Genomic DNA, 17,777 nt, shown 5'->3' on the forward strand with positions numbered 1-17,777 from the left:
ACCACAACTCGAGAGTCGCACTTTAGGAATGTTGATGAACTTTTATTTTACACTTCACTAATTCAGCAGAATTGCATTGATCTCTGTCTAGTATGATTACTTGGGTGAATCTGTCTCGCAGCTGAGTTGGAGAGGGGGTGGGGGTGGGGGCGGGGAGTCGGAATCAGGGCGATTATGCGCGAAGTGCAAATGAACGTCTTTTACAAGTTTTTACTCGTGATTGAGCTGCCATCTATTGTTTTGTGTCACAAAATAATCTGAAAATAGAAATAATAATTAAAAAAAAAAGTTAAAGCTTTATCTGGTGGCTGCTGCATTTCATATGCCAAACAATTGGATGCTGCTTTTTTCTCTGTGTGTAGCCAGAGCTAGACATGGCACTGCCTCCCCTGTCGGTGCGACTCTCAATTTGAGTTGGATTCTTTATGCAGACCATGGAAATGCTATTCTAGCTGCTGCAGACCCTGCTCTCTGTCACCTCTGCAGATAATGGTGAGTAGATGAACAGAGAGCTGGAGGAGGACCCCCTATGCCCACTCACAGCCCTTAGCCTGAGTCTGACATGAGAAATAGTGCCCAGGCCTGACAGCATCTCGGAGACATATTGTAGTTTATTTTGTCGCCCGGGCATGCCATCTGTGCCATTCCAATAGAGGGTGTGTGTTCAGGCTGCTGCAAGAGAGAGGGCGCGAGGCTCTGGGTCCCTCAGTAGCTCTGCAGCCACGGCAGGTCATTAGTCAAATTGCCTAATGAGAGAGAATACAAATGGCCCCCTACCCTGACAGGAGGAATTTTGGAGGTGTCAGAGCTCCTGACCCGTGCTATGAGAACAGATGATAGCGAGTTGCTATTTTCAGATTCTTTTAATGACTATGGCTCTATGAAACCCATTCTTTTTCTTTTATCTTTTTTTTCCCTCTTACTTTTTCAAACCCTCTAGACAGATGAGTGAAAAAAAACTTTGCAATAGCGGAAATGTAACTTTTTAAATTATTAAAATGTTTACCGGGGAGTCGATTAACATTCTAAAAAAGAGCGTAAAACGTTGATATTAAAATAGATCCCGCGCTGAAGTGATGTTGAGGGTTTCTGATAATCTATTTTTATTTTCTTTCTGCCGGCTGTGTGCAGTTTGTTTCTGCAGCGGTCTCACGGCAGCAGTGTGTGCGAGCTTCTCTCGCAATTCTCCCGACAGTCAGTCAGTTAGTTTATACTAAAATATTAATTTCATTTCGTCCTAACGCTTAAAAAACGTAAACAAGCTTAAAAGGTTTCTGAAGCGCTAAGAGTGCGCCGCATAAGATCCAGTGGATGAATGCGTTTATAGTTGCATGCTACAGGCTGGGGCTGCTACAGAGTTCAGGAATCGTGGAAGGAAAGCGTCGAGGGAGTGGAGAGAAACTGCACCACTTTTTAAAACTCACTCTTTGTCCCCTTGACTGCTTATTTTGATCTTTAATCCATTAAATTAAGTAAAACAGTTACTTTCCTAACATATGCAGTGTATAAATAGAATGAGATATGAAATTGCCTTTATAGTCAAACTGTAAGCAGAGCTGCAGCTGAGATTTTCGTGACAAGTACCAAAAAGTAACGAGACAGACTGCCAAAACTAGCAACAGACTCAAATGGAGTCTGAATAAACTGCTTTATTGTTGAATTCACCAGTGTTAAAATTTTGCTCTTTGTTACCAGAGGGGTGCAAAACGACATGCTTATGTAGAATGACCCACTTATTTTTCCATCTGTGACAAGCAGTCCTTGAAATCTGGTTGTGGGTAGGGAGCCAGCCGACAGCCTCAGTCGGGTGCTGGTCCATCAGTCTTCCAGAAAGTGGGCAGAGCCAGCAACACTTACGGTGCCTTGGCCACAAACACCGCTGCATAACGCAGAGTGCTCTGAGGGGGTGCGTACATGTGTGATAACTTCTCAAGACCGAGCCTGTATATGTAACACAGGCTATTTAGCGTGAAGCACCGAGGCTGTTCGGTCACTTGGTTTAAAACCTGTTTTAGTCATTCCTCTAAAGCACTTAATGCTAGAGAAGTACAGAGAGAACCCTCCTTGCTGGCTGGGCTGAACTCTCATGAAATTAAATGGACAATCAGATTTTAATCAGCAGCACAGTGTGTTTTAAGACACTGCCATGGCATTGGCATTGATCCCTAGCTGTGGCTGCTGGTAAATGTGCAGCAGAATGTGTGTATAAATGGGGTACGCCTCTCTGGACAAGTGTAAAAGCTGGCAGAGGGCTGACAGTAAATTGCATGTGCCGGATGGGACACAGCAGAAGGCACAATTACACAAATCCCCTCTTAATTAGCGGTTCTGTGGGCAAACTAACCCGTAATGATGCGAGGGATGTGGTGAGCCCCAGAAATCCTAACAAGAAACACTCACCAGCACTGGAGACTTGGTCATATGGCCCCAGCTCCCCTGAAGTATCGACTGACGCGTGATCTGTTTTGATCAGTGCAGCTGCAGGAGATGATTCCCATGTAGCCATGCTCCTCCACAACCCCCTAGCCCTTGCTGAGCTACTTGCCCTCTGGACTGTGGGTAAAGCAGCAGGCCCTATGTGGTTGTGGGTGGCATTATTAAGTTCTCCATGCTCACAGTACCAAGCAATGTAAAGTGGCATCTCACACAGTGAGTAATGAACTGTGCCAGAGCGGAAGCAGGAGGGATGACAGCCAAAGAGGCCTCCTTGGCAGCCACTAACCTGGGCATCCACCAATTTATCATCCCCTAGAACCAATCCACCAATGCTGCACTGCCATTTGTCATTAATTATGCTAATAAGGACACCATTACTCTCCTGATGAAACAGGAGACTGTTATTAGTATAATGCATTTACAGTCTGATACATATTCACTTGCTTATTACTTTTACAGTGTGGGGATGAGTGGACTTTGAAAAGAGATATTTTGCATCACCTAAATAAAAGTGCTGTTACGTTTGAGCCTGGAACTTCTCTGTACACGCTAATGGACTATTGCAAAACGACAAGCCAGCCGTTTCATAATAATGCAATATTCCCTGCGCCTCAACAAAAAAAAATGGCCCCATCTATGCAAGCACACGGATGTGTTTGAACCTTTTCACAGCAGACTTTCATGGTTTTAAGCAAACCAGTGTGAGCAGAGTCATTTAATATAGCTTCTGGGAACCCCAGATGCCCTTTTCCAAAACGACTTCATTCCCAGAATCTCATTGTGCTTTCTAAATCACACCACAGTATGTATTAGAAGATCATTAATTACAAACTTAACAAGTCAGCAGAGCCATTAAAAGATCTTTAAGGCATATTTGACCATAAATCTCCTTAAACTATATTTAATGACTGGATTTTTGTGAAATATTTTTTATCAAGTTCTAATTAGATGTGTGATAACAAACCCTGCTGTACATGGGGCAAATGAGGGAGCTGTGACAGGCCCATCCATTGAGCCTGTCCACGTCTGGACACTGAAACTAATGGAGCACTGCTTCTATCTCAGGGATGGATAGAAAGCAATGAGGGATGAGACTCCAGAGTCCAGTCTGGCCTGCAAATGCAAAGCCATTTAAAGTCTCTTATTTGACTGTAATAAAGGTCCAAAAAATGCCCGAGGGCCTCAAGGCTGGAGTCAAAAATTCCATTAGGATTAATACAGGATTGATCCTCAAATACTTAATGGCACCGTCGCACCAGGATCAATCATGTTTTGCTACTAAACCTGGATCGTCTAATTGAATAAAAGTGACTGAATGGCGTGAAAGCCTTTAATCCAGATGTGCTTTCTGACACTGAGTCGTACTCCACAACGGCTGACTATATCTACAACTGGAAATACTTGTTGTGCCTATCATTTTTTAAACAATAGAAACTGACACTTTCTGGAATAATGCAAAAAATGTGAAAACAACAAGATCTACATAACAAACCATCCAAACTTTATTCTAAATAGGAAGCAATGCTTCAGATGTGAAGAGAAAGCAACCTTTTTTGCATTTCAAGAGTTTTGGATTCAATTTTCTTTTTTACACAAAACACATTATTTATTGTTATTATATTTTAGCACAGGATTTGCACCGTAGCATTTTGTGCCAGTGCTTCGCTTCACTCGTGCAGTATCCACCCAAGACATGCTGCCATGTCAATATGGAAAACGTACATATAGGTTAATATGAGCACAGAAGCACTAAACTATATGGCATTCATTTATTATGAGGTAATCAGGTGCTTCTTTCTATCAAGACTTGCTAGCTAGTTTGAGAATGTCTGTACAGGCGTTAGATGTAAATACTACAGTTCTCCCTGTGAACTTTCCCTCTCTCTCTGTATGTTTCGCCTTTTGCTGACCAGGGGAATTAAGAAGCAAAACGTGGGTTTTAAGAGCGTTCCTTTCATGTCTTGATGCAAGCTTTGGCATTACTTCAGACATCAAGATCGGTTTCATAGAAATCCCATTCCATCTAAAGTAAAAGCTCGGCAGTAAATCTGCCCATACCTCCCCCATAACACTTCCATAAATGATTCATTCAGCTCAGTTTAGCTGATGCAAAACAGAATGTTAGTGAGTTGTGGATGGAGCCCGAGCTGCAAGTGGAGGACAAACCCAGCTGCTTAGCAATTTCATCAATCTTTGGAGAGAGAAAGAGGAGAGAAAGGAGAAAGAAGCGAACGCTGTACACTAATAATAACTTTTGTGTCACTATCCAGAGGTCGTGTTTTTTAATCCCTCAGCCTAAAGAATTGTGTTATTCTAAAATATAACCCCAGCGGTGCAGAAGCAGTTGAGATCCATCATGGTTTGAGATAAGAGCCGGCTGATCTCCTCCCTCTGCACAGCCTCGCCCAGAACTACACAGGGAGATAAGATGGAACTTTTGTTTGAAACCTGATGAGAACCCTCTTAATGAAAGTGCTGCGCCAAAAATAATCTTTTTTCTCCATGTTAGTCAATCAAGAAATAGTGTAGTTGGTAGGGGGGGAAAAAGGAGAAAGAAAGTAATTTTGCATAATCAGTGAGCACCATCTGGAACAATTAACCAAATTCCACAGAACTCAGAGGATCAGTCATATTGGCTTATTAAAGATCCAGAATTATACAAGTAATAAATCCATGGAAAAACGAAGCGTACCCCTGCCTGTCACGACTATTTTAACTTCAAATACAGTGGAATACTTGATAAGGCTGAAAAGAGGAGATTAATATATGCAAATTATGTCGAGCATTTAAAAGCCCCCCAACAACTGTCTCGTTTTTTTTTTCTTCTTCTTTTTTTTCTGTCTCTTATTACAGGGCTTTATGTTTTATTCATACACCAACTCACCTGTCATTTCATAAGCTATAATATTATGAGGGTATTATTAAACAGCATAAAGTGGAGCTTTAATTGGAAAGCTCCATTGCATTTTCCAATTATTTGCAGCAAATTAAAAGCAGATGCACATAGTTTAATAAGAATTCTAATATTGTTTCCTGAAAATCAAAAATCACTGTCATCCTGCCAAGATATTTTGCAAACCCAAGTTAATTTTCAGCTCCCTATTTTTTTTTCTCCCCCTCATCCTCCTCCTCCTCTGAAGGATGAACCTTCTCGTGTATGTTAATTGAAGTTCCCCTAATGGATAGAGAAATAATTGCTCTCCATATTATGTTAGATCAGGGCCAATGTCAGTATTTATTTTTGATTAATGCTATAGATATGTAAATGTATTACTTTTTATTACATTTACCTTTTTATCAGATGGATGCCTGCTGAATGCTATATATTGTCCAGCAGGTAATAAAGACAGACTGCGATGCAACGTGGTTTTATTTTAGAGTTTGGGGCTGTTTTTTTGTGTGTTTTTTTCAAAACATTTACATTCATTTATTTATTTATTTATTTTATCAGACATATGCTTTTTAGACAGATAGCTCGAATGCATGTATAATTACTTTAAAAAATATCCTGATTTTCTGCCAAGGTATGAATAAAAGACCTAATTGGCAAAGGGACTTGGCATGGATCAAAGCAACGGCGGTGGAAGAAAAGCAAACGGTTCGAGCTGCAATGAAAACTTGATAACTTTTCAAATGAGCTCCAACTGTCAAGCGAAAGAGGGCTGCAAAATAAATGTGAATTAGTTTTTAATATTCTGGTAATAAATGTCAAAGCTTCTGCACATCACATCTGTACATGATGTGACTGCAGATGACAGATTTCCCAGACATGTTACCTCTCCTCCCCTCAACTCGCCTTTTTTTGTGTGTGTGTGCGCGCGCGTGTGTGTGTTGGGGTTTTTGTTTTGTTGGGAAGTGACGGAGGGTTTAATCAAGAAAGCAGGCAATTCATCAATCCTAAAGAAGGCGCCTGTACAACCCTGACAGAGCGCACATGGTTTTAGACCAACTCGAACCTGGCCAGCTGTCAGCCCACACACACGCAGGCGCCCATGCACCAGCGCACAAACACACACCGGGGCTACCGCCATGCTAACAATTAACACAAATAGGCTGTCGGCTACGACCTCACACTTGGTCCGCGGGCCATCATATTGTTAATGAAGGGAAGGCGCGTCCTCTCACACTCGCAGTGTGACGCTCCGAGGCTGACGGGTACGCAGTCTCAAGTAATAAAGCGAGAAGCGTGTCAGGCTAACTCCATTATCAATTTTTCTTAAAAATCTCGCCAGCTCATAAAGAGGAGAAGGAAGGGGAGCGTGCACCTGCAAAGGACAGTTTTCTGGAGATAAATGGTGACTGCTGCCAGCGCCGTGTACAGTATGTGCAGGTTCCTTTGCTGTCACTCAAAACCCCGTCCCAGCGGAGGAATCCCACACCAAATGCCACAAACTGTTCAGCTGTGTGGTAACGTCTGCTCCTTCAGGGCCTTACTTGTCCTGACCATCTAAGAAAATGACTGTCATACACGCACAATGATGTATTAATCAGTAATTTTGTCAATGATACGCTTTTTGTCTCTTCTGTATTTCTTTTCCTTTTTTTTTGTTTGTTTGGATATCACTGGATTTAGATTCAGGGTCCTTAAAAGATAAATAAATTTTCAAAAAAAACTGAAATAAAATCAGTATCCTGAACTGCACATATCCACATGTCACATCATGTTTTTATATATTTAATAAGATGGGTGTAGCACGGCCATAGCCTGGGTGTGACTCTGCTGGAGCAGCAGGAGGATTCCTCACCACATGGTGTCTCTCTCCAGCTGGATAAAAACCTGCCTCATTCACCTCGTGTGGCTCACACACTCTTTTAGACTTGAACGTCTCAGCCGGCTCTGACTCGGTGGTGCTTAGGCTGTCATAGTCTAAGCTCTGTTTCCTAATGAATTAGCCTTTTTTGTGTGTGTGTGTGTGTGTGTGCGCGCGTGTTTTAGTCACGGAGCATTGTAACTGTTGTTGAGTTTCTCCTTGACAAAGCCAAAGGAATACCTCCAGTGCATGCAAAGGTACATATGTAAGTATGGCATGTGACGGATCGTCTTTGACAGCTGTTAAATGTTCTCTTGAGTATAATGCCGAGCTCCTCCGGGAAGCCACGTTCTCTGAGACGAGCAAAGCTCTGTCCAGCATCCAGCAGTGAGAACATCTGAGACAGAGCATTTGTAGATCAAGTGCCATCGGAGCTGCTTTTCCAAGTACAGACAGAAATTTGTGTTGTTTTTACAAACGGCAAAAACGACACAGAAAGCATTAAGCATTATATCAACTTTGACAGCAGTTTAACAGCATAGTGCATTCTGGGAAATATTCAAATATTCACTTCATGTAATTGTCTACAGTGACAGCATCATAAATAGCACTGACGAGCATATGTGTGTGTGTCTGTTTGTGTGTGTGTGTGAGTGTGTGTGTGTGAGTGTGTGTGTGTGAGTGAGACACCTTTTACCTGTCATGGTGTAGAGTCCAGTGCCGTGACGCTCAGAGTAAATCCTCGAGCTGGAGAGAGAAAAAAAGCAACAATATTCAGTCGCGTTACACACAAGAAAAATGCTTGTTAACTTTGTGTTTTGGAACACCTGTGCTCCCAAAGACATCCCTCGGGAATTCAAATATAATAAAGCAGGAAATTTATTTACGGATTAAAAGCATTAGAACTCCTCCAAAATACAAAGGGCTTTCTAAAATGTCCAAAGGCAAAACAGAGCACTGAAATAACAGGGTGAACTTGAAGAGGAGAAATGGTAGAAGTTAAACTGTGCCTCAGCTGCCCAGGGGCTCGAGCAGACCTTTAGCAGGGGTTTGGAGCAGGATCTTGTTAATTCTGGAGGAACTGAGAGATTCCATTATTCAAGGCAAGTCTGTTTTTTTCCCTCTTCTCTCCCTCTTTCATGGCCTTGTATTACAGAAAACAGCACAGAATGCACTTTGTGGGGAGTTGAAGTTAACAAACCATATAAGATTGAAATCCTCATCAATCAAGCTATCATGAATTACACCCTGTGACTCACCCCTACGGATCGATAAATCCACAGCAAGCAGTGGTGGTGCTGGTGGGGGGAATTCACAGCTTCAAGAGAGCTGCATAACATGACATGCTTTGTAGGTAAAGGGAGCAACGATGGCATTATAAAACAAATGCTCTTATAACGATAATGCAAAGCAGTTGGCGATATCAATAAAAAAGGGGGGAATTGCTTTCATTAGAGCACACGCGAGTTTGTTGTTAGAGACAACGAACAAGACAAGTCGGTTATATAAGGAATCTGAATTATAACGCAGACAGGACAGATTCTGGGAGTGAGCAGGTGTGAAGCTGCAAATAACAAAGTGCGTTCTGCGTATTATGTACTGTTTTTGGTGTGTTTATGGAAAAAACATGATCAATTTTTCACTGACGGAGAGTGTAAAACTTAAAAAAAATTTAAGACTAAAGCCGGATCTGCACATTCTATTAGTACGTGCGCGAGTTGTGACTTACAAAGACTCATATCTACGCACGACATAAATAAATGCAATAATTTCTATCAAGAGCAATAAAACAAGACTCGTGACAGGCTGTGGTATTTATGAGCTGAAGCCTGCAACTCAGATTTATTTGCAATGAAAGGGTCGACTTTTTCTCCTCCTCATTTACATCAGCATTTGGCCATGTTAAATCCAGGCCAATGGTGAATTTTTAAAAGGTTGGCATCAATCTTGTGGGAACGATTGCCATATTCAAGGCAGACTTCTTTTACCCTGCAAAGGTTGATTCCACAGCTGAGGAGCTGAGGAAGAAAGGTGCGCGTCTCTCAAAGCACAGAGACGTCCCTCTGACTGATAAAGTGGAGGCAAACGGTTTAAATGTCTTTTAAGGGATCGCAGTTTGTGGTGTTATATTAGCGCTCGGAGGAGACGCGGAGAGCAGGGAGCTCGGCATTAAGTCTGGCTATTTATCTGTGAACCTAAAAAGCGAATGTGGTACTCGTGGAAATCCCCACTAGGCTCGTGGAATACTGTTCCACAGGCAACCTCCAGGGTTTCTTTTCCCATCTGTTTGAAAAGCTCAAAACTGTCTCAGTCCAAATTGGTGATTTCTAAATACAATTTTAGGTGGATTGGAGAGGGTAACATATGGCAAATCAATTAGACAACTAATTCTTAAAACAAAACAGGAAAAAAAAACATGGCAAGTGCATTTGCTAATCAACAGCAGTGTTATGTTGGCCACAGGAGTTTTGACAACAATTAATCCTCATTTCAGGCAAGGAGAGCCATATTGACACATATTCCTAATTTGAATATTCAATTATAGTGTAGTTCCTCATCAAATTAGAGTAAAACTGGGAACGCGGCCTGATAGATTTACACAATTACAACGTGGATCAAGAGTATTATGTTCCCCATGAAATCTGCCCGAGTTAAAATCAGTTAAAATAAGAAAGCAAACCAAAGCACAAAGGATTATTCGACAACATGAATTACGATTCAGTGGTGTTCGTTTTTTGTTGTTACAAATAGCAAATGCGGAAAAGAGTTGTCTACTTAAAAAAAAAAAGGAGGGGAAGAGAAAGTGGAAGAGACAGTGGCGACAGACAGGCAGGTAGGTAAGATGAGAATGAGAGTAATATCACTGACTGAAGAGCCAGAGCTGCGATACAGAGAGCTGGAAGCTCTTGTTTTGACACACATCCAGCCTTTCCCGTGACAACATCTCCACACCTTCCTCTATGTGCCAACAGTGCTGCTTTGTGGGAGCTGCTTTCTCACCCATCATTATCCTCCTTTAAGTTCAGTGTCAGGTGTTGAAAAGAGAATCTCTTAGACTTTGGTGGCAAATCACCGAGTAGTCTCTGCCCATCAGATCTTAGCTGATCATTCGATCATTTCTGGCACCGCTCTGCATCCATTCGCTTGATCTCCGCTAGTTTTTGCAACTTTTTCCAAAACGTAGCAAAGTAATGAGTGAGATTGAGCCGGGAAGGATTGTTCTTCAACACTTCAGACAGGGGATCTGTCATGCGACACGCTGACAGTCACCGTGTCTCTTTCTCTCAAGAGTTGTGTGCAGTGGGAAGTCTTGGTTAACCAGCGTGCAATGAAAGCTGATACAATAATCGCGCGGAGCAGCAGCAACGCGTGGAGTGTCACAGGTAGAAGACTGTGCAATCCTAAATGTATTGATACGCGTGCCATTTCTGACACTGATGACTATCGAGCCTTCAGGTGTTAAAGGCAAAAAAAACTCTGAAATGGAAGAAAAAGAGACTTTGCCTTGACATTTTTATCACTGCACAGATTGATTTAAAAAGTGTCCGTGTGTACAGTGGCCCATTATTTTAAGAGAAATGTCAAAAACCTTGATTCTGAGTGAGGCAAAAGAAATTGCAATGTTAGAATAAGGCTAATTTATGCTAGCAGTCACTGCAGAGGTCAGATACCAGCTTCAACAATGACAGTTTTATCAGGAGGACAAATGGCAGCGTTGGTCAGGAGGAGGAAGCAGGGAGATACTTTACTGGCCACATTAAAAGGCTGACCGGATGGTGCTGTTTTTTTCCCCCTAACATTATAAAGTCAGGGACTTGCTGATACGGTCAGTCTTGACAGAGAACAAGCTGAAGTGGTTGACATCAACCTGCTGCCATGAATGAAATCAGAACACCGTCTCGGGTTGAGACGCTTCAGACAAACCTGATAAAGAGACGTTAAGCACACAGTGTTTAAACGTATTTGCGCAGCAGACGGCTCAGCGGGCCTCCTCCCTATAACTTTTAGTTGCTCAATATGGCACAACAGCCTGAGCCAGTGAGAAACAACCATTTCAGCTTTACTGTTTATCCATAATTTTAACTACTAAACTGCATGAGGAAAATAAATTATTGCATTACAAATCCCCAGCATTCCTTTTTGCAGTTTTACAAGCACCTGCTACGGTCTTGCATTCCTCTAGAAGCAGAGCTTCTTTAAGGCACCAAGGACTTTTTCTGAACTTGTCAGAGCAGCGTCCTCTGATTTTGCACCTGGGTCACAGAATAAGCTTCAAACTCACTAAAACAGAATACTTTTGTCTCCCTGGGAGAATTCAGAGCTCTTATAAAAACTGTGCAACTGCTGTTCACTTTATGTTTTGTGTTACGTTACTTGTTGAGTTCCTTTGTGTGTTTATGTTGTCATTTTTATGGTGTCCTCTCTATGACAGATCTCACTAGAAACAGAGATTTTAATCTCAAGGTTCCTAATGCTTAAATGAAAGTTGAATTTAAAAAATCAGTTAATTAATATAGGATTTGTTTAGGACTTTCTTTCACGCTGAATAGAAAGTAGATCACATTTTAACACCTGTCTGATTAACATAAAACCTGAAATATGATGAAAAAGCATTTCTTTTTTTATTATCTGTAGCACTTCACAGTAGTCAATAACAATTTTTATTACAATGTATGAATTTAATGCCACCTGGACACAGCAAACAAGCCAGAAGTACAATGAATAATTTCAGTCCCAGTCTTTTTTTTAGGTTTTGCAACCCCAGTCACACAGGGTGAGGCAAGTTTTCATGGCTGTTTCCTTTATACTGCTTATTTTATAAACTAATTATAAAAGAGACTCATTACAATAATCAATAAGGTAAATAATTACTTGAAGCCATAATTCTAATATAAATTTCCCTATACTGTGCTTAGCTGTAGTAAGAGTGGTTAAAATAGGTCTGATGGCGCTGACTGAACCTCTGAGTCACGCCAAAGAAAAGCCCTTACCAGGCTCATTATTTCACACAGAAACCACTTATAACGAGCATTAGTGCCCACGAAAGAAAAGCTAAAGTGTTTTAAGATTTTTGCAAATTCAATTTCGGACTCTTAAAGCGAAACCGAAACTTCTCAGCCCTTGCGTTTTACAGCTGACAAAAACGATACAAAAGCAATTTAAATATAACACCTTGGCCTCGACGCAGTAACTGCGCGTAATGATGCAACGCTCTGCAGTTACTGCAGCTCTGTTGCCGCCGAAAAAACCTGATTTGCGGTTTACGTTTGTATACAACCCTAACGAGCTCTCGCCGCCCGAGGCAACGTAACATTTGAGAGGGATCACTGCAGCTTTCAAAATTATAAGGGTCATTAAAAATTTACACATTATTGACTGTATTTAAAACATCTTTTCCACTGACTGTAAAGAGCACTTAAATTTAAGAGGTGCTATTCTCCAACGGCCATAAAGTTGTAATAGATAGCCCGAAGGAGGCGTGAAGGAGAGAATTTTCTCTTGCTGAATATGAATAAAGTATCGTGGGGTAACACTGCACAGACAGTTACACTGTGTTACTGTACTTCTTCAGGGAATCGGTGCTTGTTGAGGAGCTGTTTATAAATCACTGTGTCAAACTATCTTATCTGTGACTTAAAAAAATTACAGAACTATTTATGGCTCTATGTATGGCTGTCTGAAGTACATGTAAGAACTGCCACTGTATAAATTGCCCACAGTTTCGTCCTTATGCGTCGGTGCATTACGGATGGAAATACTCTCAAAAGAAGAGTCTGACTGTGGAATGAATTTTAATGTTAACACAAAAACAGCGGCCTGTGATCTCAGCAGGCATCAAGAGTAAGGGGGGGGCAGTGGGTGTGTGAGTCGCTTCGAGGTACAATTTATTCCAACCTCTGTGCCTCACCAACTTGAAAGTGGGCTTCAAAGAACTGAGGATTACCGGCAAGAGAGCTGTGAAGGCGCACGTGGGCCCGAGCACTCGATCTAACTTCATCACATCAAAGATTATTGACCATCGGCTTACAAAATATGGACGATTCACAAAACTCCACGCGGTGTGAACCTGGGGTTTTGAATCCACAGCCTTCCAGTTTTAATGGTTCTCACCCCACTGCACGGCCACGGCGAACAGAAGCTCTGTTTTGAATACTCCTGCTGGTGGCTTCCACCGCTCTGGCCTGCTGGAGCTTTTAAGTGGCTTTTACTCAGCCCGGCACAGGATGGCAGAACGTAGCACTTCAAGCTGGCAAAGACGTCAGATTGCTGTGCCAAGCTTCACCCTCCACAGCACCGCCACACCAAAGGAGTCTCGATTGTTTATTTACAATTTGCTGTGGAAATCCCCAGCTCTTCATTGTGATAAATAATTGAGCTGTTTGCTCTGGACACAGTACAAAGGTTTGCTCCGTTCACTCGGAGGCCCGAGGCAGAGGAAGCCGGAGCAGCATGAGCAGAGGCGGGGACACACGAATTCCAGCGTGGAGGAGATCTTGGTGCTCTCCCTTCCTCTGCAGCTGTCGCTCCCTCTCCGGGCTACATCTCCTCCTTTTTTTGTCTGCAAACTACAACCCTCTTGTCACCGCAGTCGGAGGAGCGACCTCCCTCTGCCTCCTGGGACACTACACAAATAGCAGGAGTTTAGCCCTCATTGAACTTCTGTTCTTGTTCAGGGGTTCCTGTCTAGTTAGCCCCGTCTATCCAGTTCACCCTCGCTACCTTGTTGTCCAGCAGCAACCTTTACAGCAGATTGCCCGGGAGTGATCAATTGCTCATGTCTTTGTTGGCGTACAAGAGGCACAGGAGCGTAACAAAAGCTCACAAGTACAGGAAATGAAAAGTAAGGCAAGGAGGAAAAGTTAAAATCCGAGACGCACAGCTGAATATTGTGGCGAGGCGTTACCTCGCTGTGCTGGGTCGGGCGTCGCTTTCGACCCTGCCGGACGTGACTCTAGACGGCTGACGCTGGCGAACATCTCCTAACCGATACCATATTCCCATGTTGTTTAGTTCGCTGTGTACGAATGAAAAGAAGCCACACAACAGCTTGGTTAGCAGTTTTACCTGCAAATGGCAAAATGATTGCGACAAAAAGAAAAGTTACAAAACTTCACGATTTCATTCATTCCCGCTGTCAAATAGCTCACCCTACACAGGTGTAGTTAACAAGATGGGTCTTGGACTTTGCCGTGATCTGGATGTCACATACAGCTGTCTTCGCATCCTCACGAGGGCTCATTTTCACACAGAGCCTCCTCTTCCTCATGGCAGCTTCCTCTGATGAGTCAAGTACATATGAGGATGTCAGAAAGGAATTGTTAGTTGATTATTCAGTTCTGTTTTCTCCCCAGTTTGGGGGTAAAGAAAAGGAAAAAAAATCTGTCGACAGTTTGAGCCTCTAGGAAAAAATATATATTCACAAATCCCATTTATGCTTTGCTATTTAGTCATCACCATCCTCCGAATAAAAGATGAGCTAATATCAGTTTGTGGGTGACTTGCTGTGCTCAAAGGGGAAATGAGTGGACACTGGAAAGCCACAAAATTCACATGTGTTATTATCATTTTTATCGCTTTAGTAGGTAAAATGACAGAACTAAGTGAATCCTCCATCAGCTTTAGAGCACAACGGGGATTTAAACTCAATATTCTAGATAGAAACTCATACATAATGTCACATGTATACATTAAACATGGATTCACATAAAGTAATAAAACATTAAATTACAACATAGCCAAACAAAACATAATCTCTTTTCTTCATTCTGGCAAAAGGAAAAAAAAAACACATTGCCATGCTTTCCCTATATTGCATCTGTGCCTTGCTCATTTATTTCCCCAGCAACACTAGAAAGTGCAGTGTAAATGCAATGATAATAAAAATAATAAACAAGCTGTCCTCACTCCCCACACCAAAATATTATTACATTTCCACGGCGTGGATAGTGAGGGGGAAATACGTAGCACTCAAAAAGCACTAAAGCATTGGGGAATGCATTTCATTAATATTAGATAACCCCCATCCACTCGTCTTCTCCCCAAATAAATACATAAATAAGGCCCTCATAAAGAAAAGCACAGCTCCAGCTGAGATAAACAATGACTCATGATTCTCTTCTCTTGTACCTCCAGGGCAAAATGTTTATTTTATTCCCACAGCCTGCCATAAATTAAGCTAACCTGCACCCATAAAACATTCACTATCTCAAGCAAAGCTGCCCCTGAGGACCTCGGCATAAGCTGGTCGGAGAGTGGTGGGGGAAAAAAACACAAGCAAGAGGAAGGGAGCAAGCCTGTGGTCGGTATTGACTGTTTACCTACTTGTGTCCATTGTTTCTTGCACAGGTGTGAACGACTCTGGCAGGGCGTCTTTAATATCAGTCAGCTTCATGTCCACGACAACATCGGGCCCCTGCACGAACGACAGAGCGGAGGCAGCAACTTTTAAAAATAATATATGCAAATGCAACTTTGGAAAGGACAGAGAGCAAGAATGAGAAAAAGGTTAGTCATTTTTTTGGGCGCTCAGGGAGGAAAATGTAGAGATAATAGACTCGATGATTTACTAAAAGCTCAAGAAGTCTCTAAAGAGAATGGTTGACAAAATAGCTCACGTAATTACTCTCTAATAGCTTTTTCTGGAGTGAGAGAATGCATGTGTGAACTTGTAATCATTCTCAACCTTTTGGCGAGAAGCTATGGGGTGATGGGAGACAGAGCAGGCAGTCTGATCAACAGAATGGGACTAGTTAAAAATAATCACGGACTGTGTAGCTGACATTTTCAAGCATGACTCTTCCCTGTCTCCCATTACATTTTCATTTTTTGCCATAATAAATTGCAATAATACACAGCGGCAGTAGAGAGTGGGGCGAGCCAGGCGTGACTTGATGCGTCCGAAAAGCCTGGATTCCACTGCCACTGTTGCCCGACAGTCATTACCATTAGAGACATTTTTTATTCATAGTTTTTACACTGACGTAAGGAGGAATATGGATGAATGTTATTACTATGCATGAAACCTTTTTTTTTTAGTGTTTCCCCCCCTTTTTTTTCCGGGGAGAATTTTTCGTTCGCAACCTGACAAAGGGGGCTATCTACCTTCAACCTAGAGTATGATAAATCACAAACTATTTACTTCTCCCCACATAATACAGGGGCTAATTCTACAGAATCTGTTTTTGTCATAGACAATTACAGTGGGAGCTCCATTGACTGGCAGACAAAATAGCCTTTGTTGATGGCTCTGTCATGTTTTATTTGCGTCAAAGTCTTCAAAACAATGTGGACACGCATTTTAAGATAATATACAGGAACTACGGGAAGGCCATTTGTATGCTATATACTAAACCGAGGGCCAGATTGAGCTCCGGCACGAGGCAGCCGCTGCCAGGTTGCCTGACTTTAAGGGGGATGCCGAAAAAGAATCGGACTCGATTAAGTCCTAAAATTGAGCTGATGCAAAGTAATAACAAAAATGCAGGTTTTGTTTACTGCCTGCACCGTCCACCTGCAACCCACGGAAACTTAATTAATAGACGACCAATAGTAAGCTGTATGCGCTGAGGTTAGACAGGTTGATTATCCTGGCAATGTAAGCAGGTGTATTTATGGCCACAGAGCAGCTGACAGCCAAGCAGAAACACATCAGCTGTAGGCTGCAGGCAGGAGAGGAGTCAAAAAAATGACCCGACAGCATTATGAGAAATACAATGCAAAGATCATTTCAGCCACAGAGGAGTCTTGGCTACTCAAATCAGCAGCTCTCTCTCTGTAAATATATATATATCCTACAGCATTTTCTCTTGCATAAATAGGAGGCATTTTCTGATTCAAATGTTATATGTACATAAGCTTTGGTAACCATGTCTGCTGCTGATCAGATAAATTGGAATAGTTAAAATACAGCTCATTGCTATTTCATGAATAAACATAAATAATATCTTCGAGGGGCACCAACATGAAAAATACCTCTTCCAGGTATTATCCATCCAGAATATGCATGCATATCCATTTTATCTAAAACTTTAAAACTGCACTACCAGTCCTGGCTTTTTTAAAGTGGGACTTTGACTCATACAAACGCAAGGCCTATTAAGATATTCTGGCAGCAAAAAGTGAGCTAATGACCATTGGCATACAACAATCAAAAAAGAAGGTGCAGCAGATGAGGAGCTAGTGCAGAGCGCATAGGAAAAGGGAGAAGTTTACATTCACGCTTACAGTTTTCCTGGTGAAACAGAGGTAGCGAGTGACCTTGGATTTGAATAAGCCGTCCTTCCTCAGGTCGGCGTCAGAGCCATCTGTTGTTTGTGCAACCTACGTGGAAAAAATAGGGGAAAAAAAACAAGGAGAGAGAAAACATGCAGGAGGTGGGATAAAGTTAATGTATGTATGCCATGAGCGTGCTGCTTTTGCCTCTTCCTTTGCATACTAGCCTTAATTAACGCTTGCCTACACTACTGCTCCATCTCATTAGTGCTCTGCGTGGGTAAAGGAGTCTTAGCCTCCAAAAAGGTGGCTAAAAATATCATCTCTTGGGACTGGGCTGATTAAAGATGCCCTGACAAGGATCTGCTCTAATAAGGG

General features: G+C 42.1%; 1 protein-coding gene across 1 annotated transcript in view; it reads right to left on the bottom strand.

The window, feature by feature from the left end:
• Nucleotides 1–17,777, bottom strand: part of mvb12bb (multivesicular body subunit 12Bb) — a 31,449-nt gene that overhangs the window by 7,060 nt on the left and 6,612 nt on the right. Inside the window, exons 2-6 of the mRNA XM_063490405.1 lie at nucleotides 17,412–17,507; nucleotides 15,510–15,600; nucleotides 14,336–14,465; nucleotides 14,092–14,202; nucleotides 7,885–7,934 (exon numbers count right to left, since the gene is read on the bottom strand). Coding sequence (XP_063346475.1) covers nucleotides 7,885–7,934; nucleotides 14,092–14,202; nucleotides 14,336–14,465; nucleotides 15,510–15,600; nucleotides 17,412–17,507 — 478 coding nt within the window. The remainder of the gene's footprint in view (nucleotides 1–7,884; nucleotides 7,935–14,091; nucleotides 14,203–14,335; nucleotides 14,466–15,509; nucleotides 15,601–17,411; nucleotides 17,508–17,777) is intronic.

Source organism: Pelmatolapia mariae, linkage group LG12 (assembly GCF_036321145.2).
Source record: "Pelmatolapia mariae isolate MD_Pm_ZW linkage group LG12, Pm_UMD_F_2, whole genome shotgun sequence".
Taxonomy (NCBI): Eukaryota; Metazoa; Chordata; class Actinopteri; order Cichliformes; family Cichlidae; genus Pelmatolapia; species Pelmatolapia mariae.